Consider the following 19,230-nt stretch of genomic DNA (forward strand, 5'->3'; position numbering starts at 1 on the left):
GGCCCCTCCAGCGATATGGGGCCATCACTATAACTTGCAGCGTATAATTATAGTAAGTTATACCTATGCTTGCTTCAGAAGAGTTTGGTATCACCATGACTTGCAGGACTGGGGCTATTAGTGTTGATATCTAAATTTGTGCCCCTGTTACGAGACCAGCCGTTCGTTATCTGAAAGAACGCCTGGTCAAGTTCCAATGTAGCACTCGTGCGTTCTAGTGGTCCAGGAATTTCTTGGACCGCACAAGGTGTATTACCTATGAATATCGTTATGATACTGTAAAACGCTGACTCAGCTAGACAATTTGGCCGAAAACGAACGGCTGGTCTCGAGGCTATGTTACAAGTGTATAGTTTCAAATTTGTTCCCTGGTTCAATGATCAGTTTCAAGTACAGAGTCACATAAAAATATGCATAATAGAAACAAAGATGAGCAGGGTCTCTTCACATCTACTATAATAGTACGAGGGCCTTGCTCTACAGAAGAGACCAAGGACTAATTCTACAGATAGAAGTATATACGAGTCGAGGACGCCAGGGTCTAACAGCGTCGTTCTCATGAAGGCCTCGATCTTGCATGCATAAAAATGATATATACCGTGTATATAGGCCTATACTTATTACAACCCTCTAATATGCGACATGGACATTCACATACCAAATCGCAAATTTTGCACCTCACCAAAATGTCCCACTATCAGTACCTTAATGTTACTATTATAGAGGGTAGTAATTTTCTCTGCTTTTAGGGTATTAATTTTGGCGGATTTGTAGCAAATTCATTACCACAATAATTATATCTCAAAAGATGTAGGTACAGATGAAAAAAGGGCTAGCTTGCTTAGCATACTCTCAAAAGTAATTACATTACACAAAAGTACATTTTAATTGCGTTTTATTATTAGCGGGTACTTAATTTAGCGTTAATTACAAATAAAGTTAGTACCCGTTTATAAAAAAATGTAATAGGGTACCCTATTTCTAGTTCAAGAAGCTAAGGAACTTGCTGGTATAAAGCATTCTTTCATGCTTTACTCTACGCCAGTATCAGAATGGTAGTATGATTAGCAGTTAGGCAATATCATAATGAAAGAGATCTCTACCATAATATATATTGGACATCAAATATACATGTACAGTAAAACAACAGTGATCCCACGGTCATTTTCTCTAAAATTCATATAGTGAAAGGATGGTACTAACTTATGGATCAGCAATCCCAGTGGGATCTCGGCTCAATAGCTTGAAATTCATCATCAAACCTCACTGTTACATAGGCTACTTGGGGAGGTTAACTCGATCAGGTTGGTTGCCGTCTTCCATAACAGTTTTAAATTAAAATATTCAAAAGAGATGTGAGCTTGCTAGAGAGCACAACACATAGCTACACTGAATGTAAGTCAAGAGCCTAAACGTAAACAATGCATGCCACACACAAGTAACAGATCTCAGAGTATAAACTATATCATTACGGTGCACTATTCCTCAGTGTAAGCCACGTCATAAGCGGTCACACAAATAATATCACAAACTTTGTAACAGCCACAATACTTATTGAACTACAACACATGCACCCACTGAAGTATCGATTCAATTTGTGATGATAATTATTACATGTGGCATGTGGCAAAAGAAAAAGACACTGATGTTCAGTCTTGGCCGTAAGCTTGTAATATCATTATTTCATCCGTTGGTCTGTGTAGTTATGTAGAAAGCAATTAATAACATGTATAGGGGGGGGGGCACCCACCTGTCATTAGCACCTGTCTCCACCATGCTCATCTTCTTGACGACTGCAATGCCTTCACACACGCGTCCAAATATGGTATGCTTGCCTAACATGTGCACGTATATCAAGAACAAACGAACATCTATAACTAAGGAATATTCTTTTCGTTTTTAGTCAAAATAATACCGTATTTGATGTAACTACAGCGCCAGAAAAAATTCAATTTCTGAGTGGCGCATCTCGGCCCAGGTGGCGCTTATGTTCTACAGCTACATGTTGTATAGACATTAATGTAACTATACAACAGCGCCAGAAAAATTAATTCCGTTTCTGAGTGAAAAATTGCATTTAGCCGAGGTGGTGCCTAAAATATAATTATGGTGGCACTTATGTTCTAGAGCTACATGTAGTATAGACATTTTAGAGAAAATGGGCGGGGTCTAGGTCAGTTTCACTTGCTAGCTAGTTGCACGTTGAGAGCTGACTCTTGAACAACATTCATTGACAGAACTGTTCAATAGTGTGAAGGAAGACAAAGATGCAGGATGATTGTCTTACAAGCCTGCCAGAAAATAATAATTACAGCAACGGTAGCGCTTTTTTTAGGGCCTCATGTAGCTCTTAACTTATGGTGGCGATATGGTGGCGCTGTAATTACATCAATATACGGTAATAATATAATTATACTGTATAGCGGGTAATTTTTGGGTGGCCAAAAATTCGCAGTTTTCATGGTTAAATCTCTGAGCACGAATATGAAGCGATTATTGACCACCTTTACCTGCAGTACAAGCAGCAATCACAATAATAACGAACTGAATAGACCACAAATGTTTTTGACCCCCGGAAATTACCCACTATACGAAAGAGTTATTAAGTAGCTGTCTAAATATGTAAGTCCTGTCTGTAGCAAATCAAAATGCTAACCGTTAAGCCACTGAGTTGGTCCGAGTGTTATAAAAAACTGACTTCCGTTCGTGTTGGGGCCACTGTATGCATGTATACACATGTACAAGCCGATCACTATGAACAAAATTGCACCTGTTTGCCATAGAAATGATACCCGCCCCAGTGTGCTTTAGGTCCTGGTGAATCTCATCCTCAAAATGATCGCTGGATGTGATAATCAAGTAAACAATCAGGTAAAGATACATGTACATACTTATTGTTCAAGCAGGGGCGCTAGCAATGAGGCGTGCCTCTTGAACTATTGAACTTTCAAGTGTCATGTGACTCACCTCACTAGTTTTTAATAGCTCTGGCTAGCTAGGTTTGCTACCTTCCAACATGCTGATGAAGAAAAGAGAAGAGCAGGTAAACAGCAATCATTGCTATTTATCTGAGCTTCTACACGCTAATTAGTGGGTATGGCTTCAAGTCAAAAATGTTTCGGTCTATCTCCTACTGTCAATTAAGCCACCATTCCACTATTTTTGCTCAAAAAATGGATAAATCTACAGCTGTACAAAAACAAATTCCATTGATACATAATTTATAGCCTAGCATGGATTGCAATTTCTGCATGAGCACGGACAAATTAGAGTAGCTACATGTACAAGGACAAGGTACAAAGTATGGTATTACTTTAAGCTACCAGCAATACCAACCCATATATGGAGGAGCCTCCTCTCCCAGTACCCGTCGGATCTCCTCCTTGAATCATGAAGTCCTACCAGTAAAAAGAAGATTATAGGTTAACAGCCCTCTGACAACTAACCTTAATGATCCTGTGAAATATGCAGCCAGCGTAGTACCCAGAGTTTGCCTGTAGATACACAAAGTTACACGTAAGCTAGCCTCATTCCCTCTAAAATAACACTAGTTGGCGACCTAGCGTTATTTTAGAGACAACATTTAATGATGAGGTGTTGCTTACCAATTCAGTGAAATTCTTACATGTCTTAGGTGCATGTTTCCAATACAGCTCAATTTTAATGTCTCCCTGCATGTTCGTTTTTTAAAAGGCTGCATAAAAATACACATGTAACCCACCAGTCCTTACCATTGTGGTCTCTAACAGTATTTTACTCGGTTGATTCATCATTGCCCCTCTAATCAGAGCATTGCCTAGGCGCCTGTATTATAATTATTTGGTAGAAAAGATTCCAAATTTAGCGCACCAGAGGTCGAAGTTCACCTAAAGAAACATGGTAGGATAGAGGGCGGCGACGCTTGACTATATCTAAAGGCGTGGTTTACTTTGACCTCAAGTTAGAAAACAAAATGCAAAGGCAGTTTACTTAGAGATATATAGTCAGTAGTATAGAGTAGTACCAGACACTGGACCTGAAAGTGAGTTTGAGTATGAATTCCTGTTTTGCACCTTCCAACTGTAGGTAGGTCTACGTAGACCTACGTGTGCACAAAACATATTAAATACGCTGCTTAGAGATTGGTAAGATGTTTGTTTTTCTCTGTGGACGTACGTGTATCGACCTTATCAATTTAGCCTTGAGTATTATAAACACGTGGGTGGATCATCTATATTTTTTATGTATGTACCTGGTCCTATAAATTACTATACCGTAATTGATGTAATTACAGCGTCACCATAATTTAAGTGCCATGTCAGCATCAGCATAATTGCCTAAAAGAAGCGCCTACTGTTGCTGGAATTATTCGGCTCGTTTGAGACATCAAAGCAATCATCCTGCATCTTCAATTCGACTTCCTACACATTTTGAACAGTTGTCTTACTCATAGCTATATACAGTCAATGAATGTTCCCGAGTCAGCTCTCAATGGTGCAGCAAGCTAGTAGTGAAAGTGAGCTAGACTACGCCCATTTTCTCTAAAGTGTCTATACTAGCTGTAGAACATAAGCGCCAGCTGGACTGAACGCAACTTTTTGTGTTCTAAAAGATACGTCACTCAGAAGTGGAATTAATTTTTCGGGTGCTGTATACATACATCAATTACGGTAGTTTAAAATACGTACCAGATAAGATATTACAGTATACAAGAAGTGCAGAGAATGCTATAATTTCTTTGCTCTTGGAGAGGTGGGTGAACAAATAGGTGCTTAGCAGTTTTGTTCAATTATTCACCCTTAAGAAATCAAAACTCTTATTCGTCTCCCATGCATGGCATACTAGCTGGGCAGAGCCCGGCCAACAGTTCTGCCCAGCTAGGTATGTGCTAGGTATGGTGCAGTACAATAATATATTAAGAGACACTGTAATTATATATTTGCAACTTGTTCACTCGAGACTACCGTATAGCGCGAAATTTTCGAGGGGCTTAATTTTCGCGGATTTCGTGGGTTAGAATTCTACACGAAAATTAAGTCTTTGAAAATTGTTCTTTAATTGCAAATATTTAAAGGCGTGGCTTCCGGTAAGCAGTCATTCCGCGAATATTGTGCAACGAAATGGCTTTTAGAGGCCAATCCACGAAATATAAGTGCCTCGAAAATTTCGCGCTATACGGTATATATTTTGTAATTGATTGCAGCTGTGATTGCAACTGTTTGTTCAAGTACATCGTAGTTAGGTTGAGTTGAAGATAAATCTTTCCATGCATTGTGTCTGTTTCCTGGTAACCAAGTGTAACCAATACTGTTAAAATAATCCATTTGTCTATATCCAGGGAACTATTTTGTTTTGCTTTTCTTGTAATAGAAATAAATAATCTCGTCTAAAGAACCTAAGAGATTTCTGAAGGTGCAATGTCCGCCAGTAATGGTACTACATGTACTACATCACATGATGCCGTCAAAGAACCACAAGACCAAGAATCACGTAATCAAGAGCAGCTGAAAGTTGAGAGTAACTTTTTAAGCACATCCGACCATCCTGAAGCTGCACCCCATGACAAGCACCCTTTTCCCCCACCTGAACAATATGTAAATTCAGAGTGTGATGGTGATAGTACAGCTAAAGAGGGGGCATCAGGTGACAGTGTGGAGTCGAGTGTGAGGGTAGAGGATGTGACTCTCAAGGAGAGAAGTCCTACCAGTCTAGATCGTCCAAGACCACATCCACTCTCAGTTGATACTAGTGACTCTGAGGCCTCAGTACCACGCTACTCACCAGGGCTCTATACTTCAGGTAGATATATAATATATAATTATGTATGAGGACGATTTAGTGGAAACAAACTCATAGTGTAAACTGAGGCTGTGTTGCTTTTGTGCATCTATTTACTGGTGCACAATTGTATATGCAACGTACTTTTTTCTATTCATTAAAATTGATTCTATACCTTGCCTACAGGTGACGAGGGTGGTGGTGATACGTACCCTCTGCCATCCAGTCCCAGCGTGTCCCCCTCACCTAGCCTCCTAGAGGACCATGCCCCCATGAGCATCTTGTTTGCAGGGATCACCTACCTCGGCTGCTCCTCTGTGGACGCCCCAGTCAGTGAAGTGGAGGCCAATAGGAAAATGTACACTCTCAAATCACAAGCAGCCAATTCCAAGCCCATGCCAGTAATTGTGTCTATTCCCGTATCAAATGATGGGAATGTGATTTTAAAAGACACAGAATCAGAGCATCCGCTCTCAATATTTGCTGTGAAGATGATCCTGTTTTGTGCGCGTGGTAATGCAGAGCAACTTTTGGACTGTTTCTGTCTTAATGTGAAGCACAAGAGAAGTGGGATCTATAGCTGCCATGCTTTCAGGTGTGAAATACCTGAAGCGGTGAGTTGCTTATTATTGTTGCTATTGGGGCGGTTGTCAAATCTACTTTTTTCTGCAGTGTCAGAAGATCTTTGAAGCTATTGGGAAAGCTTTCAAAACAAAAGTACAGTGAAATACCAGTGATGTATACATTTGTATGATGAATTTGTGACTAGTACCTTAGTACACTACTGTGTGCATGTATTCTTAGCCAAACTAAGCATGACTTCATTGTAGCTCCGGTGAGTTCCATTCAAGATAAAGTTACGGTATTCGTAATAATTATACAATGCATTCTCATAACTCTAAGAACCCTCACTCCTCCAGCCTATTGACAGGAACCTCCCCCCATTAACGGATGAAAAGCTGGTGTTTGAATTCAATGTTAAGGTGGATATTAGTGAGGACGATGGGAAAGGAGGCTTCTCTCCAGCACTTTACGAGAAGGATTGCTTCAAGCTGAGGTTGAATCTCAACAAGACAATCACTCTAACTGTTACACAGGGGAGCAATCGTCCAATCATCGTGGAAAGGTGATTGGGACCTGATTTTAACTGTATTTCATGTATTGTGTATCATGTATGTGTGCATGCGGAAGGCCCCATTTAATGTAGACTGAATTTATTATGTACTTGTATGCATATACATGCATGCACTTCTTTTGTTTACCACCTCTAGGCTATAGCTAACCTACATGTACGTACCTTGTACGAACACTTCTACCAACACTATAGCTGACAGTTCTTAGATACATCATGTGTATGAATGTACATGCAGGTTCTCAAACACAACGGCCTACATTATGGCATATTTTACTTTCAATTCCACACACCTCTAGATGTTTTGGTCTACTAATATCCCCCGTGCAAGTGGTGAAAGGCTCTGAGATGAACCTCCTGGACAACATGAGCTGCACCTATCCTAACAGTCACACTTTTTCAGTGTCTGGTCTTTGGGACACTTCCTCTTACCACCTCACTGCACTTAACCAGGACACTAAAGGTGAGTCTCTTCATTATTGTAGCTACGTATTACAGTATAATGAAAGCACCGTGGGTGCTGATGCCTCGGTGGATACGCCAAAGCTTTATTGCCATGAAGCTACAGTACTAGTAAGAGTGTGAATGAGACAATGATTGTTGCTAAAAAAGATGCCGAAAGTTTAGAGTCCAAAATTAGTAATGGCTAATGGCAAGCTCATGAACAGCTCTTTTTTCATTTCTGACTCTTGCAGCTAGCATTCTAACGCAGAGCTAACTACATGTACTAAGTAGAATAGCTAAAAAAATGTTGCTACACTCAAGCCTGAAGAGTTTGCATAGCCTTAAAAGTAAGCAAACCTAGCCATAACTCGAGAATGAAGCATTATTTTGCAAATCCGCTAATTGCAATCTATTAAAACATGACTAGAAGCCTATAGAAGTTTACTTGCACTTCATCTATCATTGAGCAGCTGTAGCATTCTACACACACAGACACTATCGTATACCGCGAAAGTTTCGAGGCACTTATATCTCGTGGAATGGCTTCTAAAAGCATTTCGTTGCACAATGTTCGTGGATTGTCTGCTTACCGGAAACCACGCCTTTAATCTTTGCATGTTATAGCAGATAGTTTTTTCTTTTGTGTAGGATTGCTAACCCACAAAACATCGAAAATTTAGCACTAAACGGTACTGCCCATGAGCAACCGAGGCATAATTACTAGTTTGTGTAGTAGAGGTTTTTGGTTGTCCATATATCCTCCCAGAAAAATTCTGGTCAAATGCTCGTAATTGTATATGAAGCACTTGTAACGTAATGTGTACGTGTGTCTCGGGTGTTTCCTGCTTTATACTTGGAACCCTGTTTCCTACGTCTATTGCTGCATGTACAAATGTTATTGTGTTTTATGAAGTTTTAGGGTACAAGTTCGTGACGATAGCAGCTGATCTGGTACTGGAGAGTGTTACTGAGCCAATCAGGTTCAAAAGGTCAGTATATCGGATGAATATGCTGCATTGTACACGTACATGTTTCAAGAAATGCCTACATTGTAAAGTGAAATCCCTAACTATAATGTAATAACGTAGTAAATGACTTTTAAATAAACCTTAACTCCGTAACCCTAGCAAACGTGAATGGGTGTTCTACAAAATGAATATATTATACTACACGTACGTGTTTGCTTCAACTGTCACTCATTGTGTGTGATCTCCTGGTTTTCCCCTTCTTCCGCTGCCTTACAGATCAACGATTGCTCTTTTGTGCCTTTCTTGTTGAAATAGATGACCTGTGATGTTACTGGCCTTGTATTGGGTGTGACAGGTGGAATATACGCTTCATATTCCAGTTCTTCTTCTCTAATTTTCTCTTTCCTCCGAAGATGTATACTCACACATCTAATGGCCTTTATCCTTAAGAACATGTGGTAACAAATCGTCGCGCATGTTACTAGGAAGGCTATCATTACTAGGGTGTTTGTGTACGTTTCTTGAGCTTCACTCGAGTACAGTGTTAGTACGGTTAATATAAGCACATTTAAGAGGTAGCTGCATTCTAGAGCAGTCATAAACAATGATTTGTACACCCCTCCAATCAGCACAAGGTAAGCTAACAGGCATGCTGTCGTGATTGATGTAGCTAGTATGTTCACAGCTGGGTCACCTCCCACATTCATGGAGTAGACTGTATATAGTATCACACGCACAAGAAGAAGCAGTCCGGTCCAATAGCGGTGGTTGTCTTTCAAAGGGCCAGTGTATGCATCAAATAGAGGCTTCACTTTCCAAATCCAAGATAACACCCGGACATTGGACCATCTTTGTAGGCATTGACTGAAAAGGAGAACCAGAGTATATGGTAGTGAGAGAAAAATAAGCAAAAATAGTCCGACTAAAAAAAGAAAGGCATGTTTTCCACTGAGGTAGTCAATATTACCATCCTGAAGCCAAACCAACTTTGTGTGATTGGGGTATTCCAATGAAGTAATGGATAAAGCTGTGATTATCACTCGAAGGATCTTAGAGTAGGAGATGAGAAAAAGAGTAGCAAGAACCTGTACAGCATTTTTACCACTTATCTTGGCTATTCTAGTGGAGTAGTGGCTTCCAATTATTATGAAGGTCATAGTGCCCCAGATGTACAGTGGAAATGCTAGCTGAAACAACGTTTTAGCAAATGCATCAAATCCATTGTAGAAGCACATTTCAATGCCAAAGTCCAAATTCAGCCATGCAATAAAGGCCCTCAAAAAACGTGCGAATCCGTTGTCAATTGGAAACAGTACAATTATATTTGGTTGCAAAAGATGTGCATATAGAATCAGTCCATTGATAGTCCCGATGGTCACAGTCAGATTTAGAACTGAAAGTACTGTTACCAAAACGAATCCCGCCACCAGCGTAATAGGGAGCATAAGTAGAACCCATGAACTTGAACATTCTAGGCAGCGATTATTCCCCAAAACCATACTCAGATTACCTTGACAGCTTCCACACAGCCTGCCAGATCTTTGGTATGAACACTGCTCATCTGGGTAGGTCAATGTGATGTCCAAAATGTGTGTATTACAATAGTCATACGGGCAATTTTTGTGGATGACAACACTGGTCAAGTTTCCTGCATTATAGTAAACAGGGTATATCCAATATGATTTTTTCCGCTGAACCGTTTGGGTATTAATGTCACATCCGATGTTATTTTTAGTGAGACGACGGTGGCATATACAGATCAATTGTTCATTTGTGAATTCAAATCCTTCAGGGCAGTGCTTTAGGGAAATTCGCAGTATTATTGGAACTTCGAAGTTGCCACAACTGCTGTCTGTTCCATTATTTACTTTTATGTTTCCTAGTGCATTTTTGAGCGTGATGTACTCTAGTGATATGATCAATGTGTGAAGACCAGGCCTAGAGTGCACAGTGTATGTCACTGGGCTGCATTGTTTATATGTTTCCTGCTTTTGTTGGAGTCTCGAGAGATATGATTCGGTGTTTCCTTTTGTAACAATTCTAGCTTGAACAAAAGCTGGTGTTGATCCATAGCCAACTCCTATTGCTACCACTGACAGGTTGAAGTCTTGGCCAGGATAATACTCTCTTGATAGTGTGAAATAACTTAAGCTGCAATCTATTCTAGATTCTGTACAAAGGCAAACCTGTGTTGGTTTAGAAGAAAACACTGACATATCTGTTGGATAGTTGTTAATGTATCTAATGAACTTTTCGATGCGGAATTCTTGTTTGTTCAGCTCGTTGTTAGTTATGAATCTGCAAGTAGCGTACTCTCCGTATGGTGCGTATAGGACATCACCAGCTTCATCTGCTGTATTGTTGATGAATGTCATTACTTGGTAGTTTAAGGACCTCCATTTTTCTGGTTCGTAAAAGCATGAGTTACTATCAGAACATGCAATTTGTTCAGCGCTATCTCCAATGTAGATAGCACCTCCAAAACTTGATGCGTGATTCCTTATGAAATACATTGATGCTGTATGCTGAATTCTCATGCGAGAGCCGCCATAAAATGAAATGGCACCACCATTGAAAGCTGTATTGTCTACAAATGTGAGCTCACCTTCTATTTTAAGCAGTGTCGAATCATGTGCTTGAATTGCTGCGCCTTCCTCACCTATATTGGAGTTGAAGATCATTTTGCCTCTAAATGTTATTTGACTAAAAAGGCTTAATATCCCTCCTGTGAAGTAGGCAGAATCACTTCCAGCAGATTCTATTCCCTCAGTTAGTACACAAAAGCTGATTTCATTGTATTCTTTAAAATAGACCGTACAATCTGCAAAGAAAATAGCTGGATATCCCGCACATCTGTATATGACAATGTTTTGTAAGTAAGCTATGATATTTTTATGGTTGTCAGTTATTGATGGCGATGCCTTTATAAACAGTGACTCAATAGGGCTTGTAAATGTGCTGTTTTCAACTACAATTATTGCTTCCCTTTGATCTATCTCAACATCGTATGCACTCTGACTGAAGTACCCATTTTGAAGTAGAACAGTGGAGTTTCTTAATTGCCTGTTAATGTCGTCGTGAATGTTTATTAGTGTTTTTCCCCGATAAAATTTTGGTTTCTGCAATTGAATAGCGAAGTTGTTCATGTTCGTCATGATAGTATGAAGAATGTATCCTTTTCTAAATTGCTCACTTTTACTGGTAATAGTGTTGTTGTGCATTGTGAGCCATACATCTAGTTGCTTGCTAGACACTAATGTAAATGCATCTTGCCTATTATTTGAAACGATCGTGGAATGAAATTGCGATTGCAAAATTGTATATGTGATGCTGCTGGAAACTTTTTTTGTGTTATAGTTTTCCAGACACCATACTCTAACACCTCCTTCAAACCAGCTTCTTTGAATATTGAAGGAGACATGAGTATTGACTGACAGAAGAGCTATACCATTTGTTGCATTTCTTATCTCAAGATTTTCCAGAGTAATACCAGTGGAATTGAAAGTGTAGACTGTGGCAGCTTCGGCCAATGTCTTCAACTCCAGACTTGAAAGTTATAGAAAAATTCACTTTGTAATTCATCTGAAAGTGCTAACGCTCTGTAAATCTTCGTGTTTTTGAAGTATTTTGATTTTATTCCACTGCTACACTGAGAGAACTCAATGTTTGAGAGTTGAACGTTTTCACTATTAATTATAAGGATGTTGTGTGCGGCGTAACAATGAAATGTTGCTCGATCAGTGGTTTTTTGTTCTGAACGAAACTGAAGATCTCCCGCAAGAATTAGGTTTCTTTTCTCGTATATTACGACTGATCCGCTCATTGAAGTGTCAATAGTGTAGAATCCAGTTTGAAATTCCACGAGAGTGTTTGAAGTAAAGTATTTCTCTGTATTTTGCACGTCTTCTCACGTGGGCATGATGTCATTAAAGGAACAACATAGTGGTGTGCTCTGTTTGAGCACTCTACATTTACACAGCACAGAAGAATGACTGCTAACAATGCCACAAGCATTTTTACAACTGAAGGTAGTTAGGTTTTATACAAGTGCATAATAATAATTTTTGTGCTCTTTTTATAGTCATGTTTTAGCTCTCATGCGTGAAATAATCAATTTGTGTTTTAGCTTTAATTGATACGTGTAGTCATGAAAATATTGTTTACTAACTTGTTGAATCAGTGTTATTGCTGTGTGTATAGTTATTTTTCGTCCCAAAATATGTGTTATGCGTTTCTCTGACAAGTGAATGGGAGGAATTTTTCAACTATGAAGATCCCCAAAATTTCTGTATGCATGTTATTTATTATTGCTTTGTTGTAAAGAAAGTGTCATTATATCTACGAGATATCTGCACAATGGAGTGGCTGCAATAATCCCAAGTATCCATTATTATATGCACAAGAGGATAATTTTTCTCCTCAACTCCATTAGAGAAAAATGGACCTGGGAACGAGGCTAGATAAACACTGACCATGGCACTTGATCTGTCTATCACGCTGACCCACACCATACATAGAAGTTTCAACATACATGTACATGTAGCTGCATGCCGCCTACATGTATTAGGCTGCATGAGCATGTCATTACTTATATATTCCATCTACGCTGTTATCACAATTGTAGCGGAGCGCAAGTTAATTGAAAAGTTTCAGGAGCTAGGTGGTTCCCAAGTAAAATTGTAGGCACTCTTTTACTTGACACACCACTCGAACCTCCTTTGGACATTTCTACGGCTAATTTCTTGTCATACACTTCAGTGCTATAGACAATTCAGTTCTTTTAGGTTGTCCAAAACATAATGTGTGGTAAAAGTTCATTGCATCCTTAATAGGGAGGTGAAAGTTAGCATCAAGCCAGCAGGAGGTATCAGCAACCTGTCTAGAGGTCTCATCATCAAGCTCAACAAGAAAGCACAAGAAATAGGCTCGTCAGAAAGCTTTGAACTCACTCTGGAAAAGGTAAGTCGATCTACACGTTTCTTTATTCACACCACTACTGTAACACTCAGTTTGTGCTGTACACCTTAAGGTGACATATTATATTTTTGTAATTGCTGCTATTTCTGCAAATGAGAGTAAAATTGCCAAAATTTATATTCGCAGATAATTGGAAATGCAATAAAACCCCTTATGAGTAACATTAATTTCACAACTTGAGCGGAATTTTTAGCATAATTTAATAATACCAGCAAAATGAGCTAAACAGTGAAATTGCAGACAAATCTACCTGTGAAAATAATATTATGTCACCTTAAGGTTTACACTTTCCACTGATGAAATATGACATAATTATAAATCTGTATTCAGTGTTGTCCCGATAAGAGACTCCATTCAACTGTATTAATGGTTTTATTGTTTGAGTACAGGCTGATGTACACAATGTCTTTGCCTAGTGGTAGTAGTGTGGTTTTTAGTAGATACAGTGGTTAATGCCGTGCAGTAACACCCATTTTCTTCTGACAGTGTGAAGAGGATGGCTCCAATGGCACAGCTGTGTATTCTGTAGCTGAACTTGCACCTCTAGGGGAGGCTGCTCAGACCTCTGAAACCAGTCAACAAGCATCCACTGTTAACCAGGTATGCATGTAACATATGCAACAGGAAATTTATAGGATATGTACTGCTTGTTCCTGCACAGCCTAGTGATTACTTTGTACTTTGGCATCCTTTTTAGCATTAATCATGGTCGATCATTTCCCACTCTTCGAGTTTCCCTGCATGCAGCAAAATTAATGCATGTGTGTAATATATACATGTAGCTAGTAGCTTTATGTTATGTCGCTTTGGCACCTGCACCGAAACATCAGCACCGCGGTACTTTCATTACTACGTACTGCATCTTGCCGTATCATACAATGTTCACCATTCCATTAGACTGACAGTGGTACTGACTCCACCACCACTGCTGTCAAGAAAAAAAGTGGGTATGCCAAAACAAACAAAGACGAGCAGCCAGAAGAGGGTGAGTGAATGCTTTTTCTCTTAAGTACGTTAACTTTTGAGTGCCATTTGACCAGTATAATGATTGTACCTGTACATGTAGATCCCATAGCTGCTTCTTTCAGGTCCAAGTTTACTGAGCTACATGTATACATGTAATTTGTATTAGCCCATATCTCGAGCTGCGGTATGGTACAGTACTTGTATTATTGGGGAAGACTACTCATTTTACATGTGCCATCAACCCACATTTGGTGCAATTTTCCCCCTTCTCATGTTCGATTTACTCCAGTAATTAAAGAAAATCTTTTTGCAGAGACTCGGCCTGACGATGATGTGATAGTGTCTGGGTGGGGTGATGTTGATGACACCCGAGAGGACCTTCTGCAGGACTGGGGCCAGATGCTGGAGGAATGGGATGGGAGGGACAGGGACAAGCCAAAGCCCAGCAAGCTCATCAAACTGTGCAGCAAGGTAAGGAATGGCTTAGACACATGCTCTTGTTTTATTTAGTGTGTCACTGTGTTTGTAGCAGGTTATGAATTTTTCGTAAGACCATGCAGTCTGGACAAAACAGTATAATTATATCTGTGATTTGGGTTCATGACGTTGTATATAATTGTGTCATTTTGTAGGGCATTCCCCGTCACCTACGTTGTCAGGTGTGGCAGATGCTTACTGGAGCTTCCTACGACCCTCAGCTCAAAGAAGCGTATAGACTACTCATCATGAAGGTATATACACATACATGTACATGTAGCTCTAATTATCACCGCATATTTCTGCTTGCTTGTCATACACTCACTCAATACCTGATGTGATTATGCACCAGCTGTTATTCCTTCTTTCTCGTAGGAATCGCCGGCTGAGAATGTGATTCACTGGGACATCAAGCGAACATATGTTGGTCATGACTATTTCCAGGAGGCCAGTGGGAGGGAGGCCCTCTACAAGATATGTAAGGCCTACTCAGTGTACGATGAGGAGGTGGGCTACTGTCAAGGGTTCTCATTCATGGCTGCCACTCTGCTTCTACAGGTAAGGGTGCTGCTGATAGATCTTTTTAGTTGTGTACTACAAAGTGTTTATTGTGTCTACATGCTGTTGGTCCTGTCTTACACCAAGCTCATAAATTTCAGCTGTAAAAATAAAGAATTTTGGTCGTATAGAAACAGCGCTCTTGACTTGTACATGTAGGTACATGTATGAATACTACATATTGATTTTGTTTCCTCAAGTCTACTGTTATATATCTGTCTCTCTGAGCACAAACATTAGGCTTACAGTGTACTTGGTACCTTTCATGTCCTTTTACAAACAAACAGAATGTATTTGTGTTGGTTTCCTCCTCTCAGAAAATGCCTGAAGAGGAGGCTTTTAGTGTGATGGTCAAGATTCTTTACCAGTACGGACACAGAGAACTGTTCAAGGTCAACTTCCAATACCTTCACCTGATGTTCTTCCAACTCGATCGTCTGCTAGAGGTAGAAACCTTTCTGTTGGTAGCTAGGTGTTTTTAAGCGAAAGGTATTAGCTAAGTGGAGGGTATATGCATACTATATATATTATTATAGCTACATGTATATGCAGTACAAATACCTCCGCTTTCACTTCTGTGACATGTTTACATCTTAACGTGTGGAATTGTTTACAGATTTCAGTGCACAAGCACACACGAATAGTCAAAACAAACACGTATTTCACTCACCCACATATACATGTACAGGAGCAAATGTCTCGAATGTATGAGCATTTCAAAGAGAACCGTATTGAGACGCACATGTTTGCCTCTCAATGGTTCCTCACCCTCTACACCGCCAAGTTTCCTCTCTCCCTTGTGTTCAGGATCCTAGATATCTACCTTTGTGAGGTAAGCAACCTGGATAGAATTGGGTCAGGACTTGCATGGTGCAGGTGCATTATGTCTTGGCTGTACTCACATGGTACCAACTATATAATATTGTTTATGCAGGGTATTCAAGTGGTGTTCAGAGTTGCTCTTGGACTTTTAAAGGTGAGCCCAACATTGTGTAGTACATGTATACATTTACATCGCTTTTTTTGTCCTTTACATGTAGATTGCAAGTCATGACTTGCTTGGTTTAGACTTTGAGGGAATTCTGAACTACTTTAGAGTATCGCTTCCTAAGAAGTTCCAGGCTGAGGAAGATGCTGCTCACCTCTTCCACCAGATGAAACAGTTCAAAATTTCTGAGAAGAAGCTAGCTAAGTATGAAAAAGAACATCAGTTGTATCTGGAGCAACAAGCACAGCTGGAGGATCCAGTGATGAGACTAGAGGTTAGTAGCTTACTTTAGTACTTGTAGGTGTAATTTGCAGGGACAAGCGTAGTTAAGAATATTTATTTTTATTTTTTGACACTGTTTAATTGTGTGTAGTACGTACGTATGCTCATTCTCTTGTTACTGTTTATTAGTACGTGCATCAGTAGGCTACTGCATAATAGTTATGTTATTTCTTTTGTAGAGAGAGAATAAAGAGCTAAGAGATTCAGTGATGAGATTAGAAGGAGAGAATGATAATCTGGCGCAAGAGTTAGTAGCAAGTAAAGTTACTTTGCGACAAGAAATGGACCGGGTAAGCAATTTAATGAACTTCGTACAGCACATAACTAGCTTTTTGTTGCAGCTTGAGGAGAGAATAGACACTCTGAGTAAAGAATGTAGAGCCCACAAGACCTCTGCTGATCTGTCACAACTAATGCTTAAAGAAGTTAGGGAAGAACTACAGCAAGTAAGGAATGCATTATAATTGTTGAATAAGAAGTATCAAAATAAGCGCTCCAATGTTCAGCTGTCAGGGTGGCCGAGTGGTCTAAGGCGCCAGACTCAAGATCATATCTTGCCTGTAATAACAGGTTGAGGCTTCTGGTCCACGTATGTGGGCGTGGGTTCGAATCCCACCTCTGACAGATTTTTTTTTCTTTTTTAGCTTAAATGGTTGCAGTAGTACCGATTATGTATATCTTCTAACACTCTGTTGGGCAATTTTCGTTGTTCTAATACAACGGACACTCTACTTTAATATTACATTTGTTCTAAATATCCGGACAATACCTTAAACAGTTGAGTTACCATTCGCAAGTAAGACTTAGAGTGCTGCAGTTAGATAACTTTGAGTAGCTAGTGCAACTATTCAGTCGCACACTGTTCTATTAAACTTAGCTAGCTCGCATGCAGCTGCTTGCTTGCTTGTTCTAATTATTCCGGACACTTCGCATGCTCTATAAAAATATGTTCCAATTATACCCGGACAATTTCCAAAATAATTATTTTTTGCTGTCCAATAAATTAGAAGATATACACGGTACTTCTTTTTTGGAACACCAAGTAGGTCAAAAATCTGTCCCACCAGGAATGCACTCCTGATCCCACACATCTATCAGCTACTTTGCACACATCGATCTTTACCCACGTATACACTCCAGACATCTATCAACTATTTTACTCCCGCCAGGAATGCACTCCTGATCCCACACATCTATCAGCTACTTTGCACACATCGATCTTTACCCACGTATACACTCCAGACATCTATCGACTATTTTACATGTATTGGCTACTTGACTGACATGCGCAAGCACCACGGAGGCTTTATGGAAAAGAGAAATGAGTATGGCTAGCAAGCAAGGATAGTGCTTAAAAAACAGTTATTCCTTTTCTTGCTTGCTCTTCTGAAATAAACATTTCTCTTTTCCTACTGTAGATAAGCTTCCACGTGATACTGGCATGTCACATGACTTAAAGAGAGGGTGACCTAAAGTTGGGCCACACCCAACTAAGAACAGTTGGGTGTGTCCTACAGTAATAATTCTTATAGTGTTGACGGTAGAGCTATACAGAGTAGTGGCATGAGTGGATTGATGTCAAGTAGCTGATAAGATCCAAGTATAATATAGTTGATGTCAAGTAGTTGATAGATATCAAATAGCCGATATAATTTATGTCAAGTAGTGTATACGTGGGTAAAGATCGATGTGTGCAAAGTAGCTGAAAGATGTGTGGGATACCCGAATGAGTCAGTGGGACGTATTTTTGACCTATTTGGCGTTTCATACACAGCAGGGTAGAGTGGTGTGTGTGGACACAAAAATGATCGAGCTGTTTGAGCAAACCAGACGATTATTTTCATGGACTGGTTTTAACTGATACAGTATTTGAAAGTAATAGGCGTTGAAACTTGCAGGGGAACTTCGAAGGCAACAAAAAACACTGTTTTATAATCGTTGCTTTGTAGATTCACTATAAGGACGTTACAGTAAAAAAGTTTACGTATCCGTTATGAACATGATCAACGCACGGGGTGAATGCTTTATGAGCATCTTGTTTTTTATGTATTCCAGGCAAAGGAAGAGTACCAGAAAGTATTGGTCCAGCTAATGGAAGAAAAAATGCAGCATGATACTGCAATTTCTGAATACAAACAGGTACGTATTGTATCTAAAGCACCTGCTGCTTACGATTGACTTGCACGCTATTTGCACGCTATATACATGCAGCTATTTCAACAACTTGATGAAGGGCACCAGAAAGAGAAGGGAGAGTTGAGTCAAGAACTGCTTGAAGTCAAGGTCAGTGTTCCGCCACTATACCACCCACTCATTATAACAAAATTATCGTGTAGGCTCAACTTGGGAAGGCAAGTGTTTATGAGTCCCAAGAAACTGGTGATCATCATTCATCACTTTCCTCTGAGGAAAGGCTGAGAAAATTGGAACTCGAACTAGCACAAACTAAACTAGCACTAGTGGAGTCCCAGTGTAAGAACCAAGAGCTGGAACGTGCTGTACAACAACTGTCCACTAGCCAAAAGGGTACATTTAGTTATAGTTTTAGAAAAAAGAAATGATTAGACTATCTTGCAATTTTAATTAGTAGCACATGTATTTATACCTTGATTTGTGTCAGCAATTCTATTCTTGCCACGCCCCTATAGCTCTTGATTATTAATTTTTAACCATAGATACTA

At 39.6% G+C, this 19,230-nt stretch overlaps 2 protein-coding genes and 1 non-coding gene across 6 annotated transcripts; 2 read left to right on the forward strand and 1 right to left on the reverse strand.

Annotated features, from left to right (window-relative positions):
* Positions 1-1,589: 1,589 nt before the first annotated feature.
* On the reverse strand, positions 1,590-3,865 carry LOC135342946 (peptidyl-prolyl cis-trans isomerase-like 1). The gene is made up of 8 exons (XM_064539836.1): positions 3,732-3,865; positions 3,606-3,671; positions 3,447-3,494; positions 3,337-3,398; positions 2,771-2,842; positions 2,657-2,718; positions 1,751-1,835; positions 1,590-1,695 (listed from the first exon to the last, which is right to left on the reverse strand). The coding sequence occupies exons 1-8, from the start codon at positions 3,771-3,773 to the stop codon at positions 1,650-1,652; spliced, it is 483 nt and encodes a 160-aa protein (XP_064395906.1). The 5' UTR covers positions 3,774-3,865; the 3' UTR covers positions 1,590-1,649.
* A 54-nt stretch (positions 3,866-3,919) lies between these two features.
* Positions 3,920-19,223, forward strand: LOC135342947 (rab GTPase-activating protein 1-like). 4 transcript variants are annotated; one of them, XM_064539838.1, is made up of 22 exons: positions 3,920-4,065; positions 5,350-5,778; positions 5,944-6,371; positions 6,430-6,474; positions 6,678-6,883; positions 7,189-7,352; positions 8,247-8,322; positions 13,134-13,260; positions 13,765-13,878; positions 14,176-14,263; positions 14,558-14,715; positions 14,877-14,975; positions 15,097-15,279; positions 15,597-15,725; positions 15,968-16,111; positions 16,214-16,255; positions 16,320-16,541; positions 16,729-16,839; positions 16,891-16,995; positions 18,605-18,688; positions 18,761-18,832; positions 18,886-19,223. In XM_064539838.1, exons 2-22 carry the CDS (start codon positions 5,397-5,399, stop codon positions 19,108-19,110), a joined length of 3,204 nt encoding a protein of 1,067 aa, XP_064395908.1. In that variant the 5' UTR covers positions 3,920-4,065; positions 5,350-5,396; the 3' UTR covers positions 19,111-19,223. The 4 variants fall into 4 exon arrangements, with proteins under 4 accessions (XP_064395908.1, XP_064395907.1, XP_064395910.1 ...); XM_064539837.1 differs by having other exon boundaries at positions 3,920-4,021; XM_064539840.1 differs by having other exon boundaries at positions 3,920-4,021; positions 8,253-8,322.
* On the forward strand, positions 17,058-17,173 carry Trnal-caa (transfer RNA leucine (anticodon CAA)). Its single transcript has 2 exons — positions 17,058-17,095; positions 17,128-17,173. It is a non-coding gene; the product is annotated as a tRNA-Leu (tRNA).
* Positions 19,224-19,230: the final 7 nt, after the last annotated feature.

This window comes from Halichondria panicea, chromosome 10 (genome assembly GCF_963675165.1).
Source record: "Halichondria panicea chromosome 10, odHalPani1.1, whole genome shotgun sequence".
Taxonomy (NCBI): domain Eukaryota; kingdom Metazoa; phylum Porifera; class Demospongiae; order Suberitida; family Halichondriidae; genus Halichondria; species Halichondria panicea.

Bases quoted from the DNA above. Each gene is read 5' to 3' on its own strand.
- LOC135342946 (XM_064539836.1), bottom strand. From the start codon at position 3,773: ATGATGAATCAACCGAGTAAAATACTGTTAGAGACCACAATG. The intron at 3,495-3,605 runs GTAAGCAACACC...GTGTATCTACAG, and splicing joins GTAAGAATTTCACTGAATTG to GCAAACTCTGGGTACTACGC. The intron at 1,836-2,656 runs GTTAGCATTTTG...TGCACATGTTAG, and splicing joins ACCAACTCAGTGGCTTAACG to GCAAGCATACCATATTTGGA.
- LOC135342947 (XM_064539838.1), top strand. From the start codon at position 5,397: ATGTCCGCCAGTAATGGTACTACATGTACTACATCACATGATGCCGTC. The intron at 13,261-13,764 runs GTAAGTCGATCT...TTCTTCTGACAG, and splicing joins TTGAACTCACTCTGGAAAAG to TGTGAAGAGGATGGCTCCAA. The intron at 18,689-18,760 runs GTACGTATTGTA...ATATACATGCAG, and splicing joins CAATTTCTGAATACAAACAG to CTATTTCAACAACTTGATGA.